Here is a 2838-nt window from a genome sequence, read left to right as displayed (position 1 = left end):
CGTCAAACCACAAACCCACGGCACGGTGTCTGCAGCTGGATAAAAGCCGTTAGGGAGAGATTGTTACCATCCCGTAAATGTCCGTAAAACAAGTTTGTGCGCATGCGCATCGGTGCAAAATGGAACTTAGTTTTTGTCAGGACTGCTCTAGAGACTTTTAAAGCCTTGAGACTCTCTAAAAAAAAAAACTAAACCATAAATCAACTAGGGGGCTCCTAAATTGAGTAGGGACGCTCTAAAAAAAACCGCCACCCTAACCCCTAAACCCTAAAAACAATAGCTAAGTCCAAAAAACAATAGCTAACTAGACTCCTAACATAACTAGGGGAGAAGGCTAAGTAGAAAAGGTAAAAAGTTAAATTTTTGAAAGTAAAAAAAAAGAAAAGCATTTTGCCCTGCCCTGAGCTGGATTCGAACCAGTACCACGTCCACATTCTGCCCCACGCCTTCCCCACTGAGCCACAACGATCCTGCTGCCTCAACCACACTGATTGTAGTATCTATACTTAATTTTTATATTGTAAAAGGTAGTATACAGGCGAAGCCTGTAAAAGTCCGTTGACGGATAGTTTACGGGATGGTAACAATCTCTCCCTAATGGCTAGTAGCTGGATTTTGTCTTCCATCTTGTTGTCTGCCCTTGCTTCTTTTAGAAACTACCTTTGTGGTCCTTGATCCAAGCCCAGAGGAGTGATGTAAAAGCCAACTCGAGCAGTTCTCTGGTTTAAATGATTATCCTCCCGATAGAAGAACTGAGATGAAAGATGGAAAAGACTAGAAAAGACTAGTTCTCCAGAAATGCTCCCGCTACATTACAGTTTACTTTAAAGGTACCAGGAGAATCACTCATTGATGGAGAGCTCATCTAAACCATTTATAAGGCTGTACAACGTAAGATAAAAGAGTTATAAGTGTTTTAAAAGTATAAAAACAGCCGCCATCTTGAAAAATCCACCTGAATCCTACATATAGGCTACCGCCTATATAACGAGAGCACTAAAGTGCATACCCTCGACACAATCTGTATGTAACAGTTTCAATAAATTAAGAGAAAATAATTGGTGAAAGTTTTGAGACAGAGAAGAAGCTTCAGCATGTACTAGATTTATTAAAACTTAGTGAATGTTTTGAGACAGACAGAGAATTTTTTGTTTTTTTAGAAAAAGAGCTCCAGCATATTTGCTGCACTGCTGCTAGCTAGCTGCAGTAATGTAATTAAGGTGTGGCTGCAATGAAGGTGTGGCTCAATCAAGCCATGCTCCACCCCCACACACAGTAAATGGTGGCACATGGCCCTATGTGGCGAAGAAAGCTTTGGTTTTTCTCGACTTTTAAACAGTTTAGCATACATTTGTTAGGCTCTATTTGTTGCATACAAACTGCTATCTAGTCCCTAATGTTAAAAGACTCTGGCCGCTACCTCGGGAGAAGAGAGCCTCGTCTAAACTCACAAGGTATGAAAGTTTGGGCTATCATATCTTTAAAACGAAGACGTTTGGAACAATTTCTCTCATATTAATGAAAGATGAGGCTTTGCTTTATTGTTTTATCTGCCCTGTTGCTCTTTTGCTTTTACTACGAAAGAGCTGCACGAGAGCCAACTACGTTTGGCGACTTTGCCAACTTCTTTTACCACGGAAAGACAAATCAAGGATTCCCAAGACGGAGAATAACTTTTTCTAGAGCCAGTGTTGATTATAAGACTCTCCAGGACAAGACAAGAAAGCAGTGTCAGCTCAAAAGTGGAGGTCAAAGCGAACACACAGATAGGACGACTGCTTTACCCTCGACTACGCCTACGCGGTCTCGGGTAATAATATCTAACATACCTTTATCCAGGAATGTTGAGTGATGTTAAAGATCCAACAATCATCTAATGGATCATTATTTATATCTCCCCCACCACATATCAATAGCATAGGACAGTCTGATCCAGTTATAATAATAGCACCTGCATGAACCCATCTACCCACAGGCCATTGGTCTATTGCTTCAGGTTTCTTTATACACTGCCAGAACTAAAACGAAATTATGACATATAATAACCAGAGCCATTATAAATGACATTATATATTAGAGTGTGTGTGACACATAATTTAACATACCACAGTGCTGATTGATATCTCTAATATATAAATATTGTTAGTTTTCGTATCCTCATCATCATCATCAGTCAGTCGTCCACCAAACAGAACAGCTCTAGTGTTGTTGATCTTTTCGATAATAAAGTGGCTAGCAGGTGGTATACACTGACCAACGATTGAAGGATTATTCCATCTTTCTAAATTATTATTATTAACATAATTTAAAACAGTATTTTAAACTTACTTGATGATAGATTATACATTGAGTGCTCATTAGTATGCCATTTTCTATTAGATTTCTCAATATATTTATAATGAGGTAGTTCTATAGCTGGTTTAGATCCTCCACCACCTATCATTAGTAAATGGTGTACTCCATCATGTTCAAATGATATCATTCCACCATAAGCTTTCCTCATAACTGGTCTAGTTGCATCAGTTGGTTCTATTTCTCTCCATTTAAGACTAACGGTATCCAGTTGTGTAATACTGTTGTGAAAGCAATTTTCATGGCCACACCATCCCCCAAAATAATACAATAGATCTATTGCAGTACAGCAGTATCCAATGATTCCTAATGGAGGAGTACCAGTAGTAGCTCTAGTGATCCATTGACCAGTTGAAGGAGTAAAGTGCTGTATATTACTAGTGAACCTTCTCTTCTCTTCACTATCATGTACTCCACGTAAACCATCCTGATTACCAGCCCACACATACAGTGAATCACCTACTGATACAGTGCCATGATAGGCTC

The 2838-nt window shown here is 39.1% G+C and overlaps 1 protein-coding gene across 1 annotated transcript; it reads right to left on the bottom strand.

The window, feature by feature from the left end:
- Positions 1-1530: 1530 nt before the first annotated feature.
- LOC109589511 (kelch domain-containing protein 1-like) lies at positions 1531-2829 on the bottom strand. Its single transcript, XM_020005582.1, has 3 exons — positions 2329-2829; positions 2106-2281; positions 1531-2018 (listed from the first exon to the last, which is right to left on the bottom strand). Exons 1-3 carry the CDS (start codon positions 2501-2503, stop codon positions 1821-1823), a joined length of 549 nt encoding a protein of 182 aa, XP_019861141.1. The 5' UTR covers positions 2504-2829; the 3' UTR covers positions 1531-1820.
- Between the last annotated feature and the right edge of the window lie 9 nt (positions 2830-2838).

This window comes from Amphimedon queenslandica, unplaced genomic scaffold (genome assembly GCF_000090795.2).
Source record: "Amphimedon queenslandica unplaced genomic scaffold, v1.1 AMPQUscaffold_11237, whole genome shotgun sequence".
In the NCBI taxonomy this organism is placed as follows: Eukaryota; Metazoa; Porifera; class Demospongiae; order Haplosclerida; family Niphatidae; genus Amphimedon; species Amphimedon queenslandica.
The sequence above is the reverse complement of the archived record's forward strand: the minus strand, read 5'-3'. Positions and strand labels throughout refer to the sequence as shown.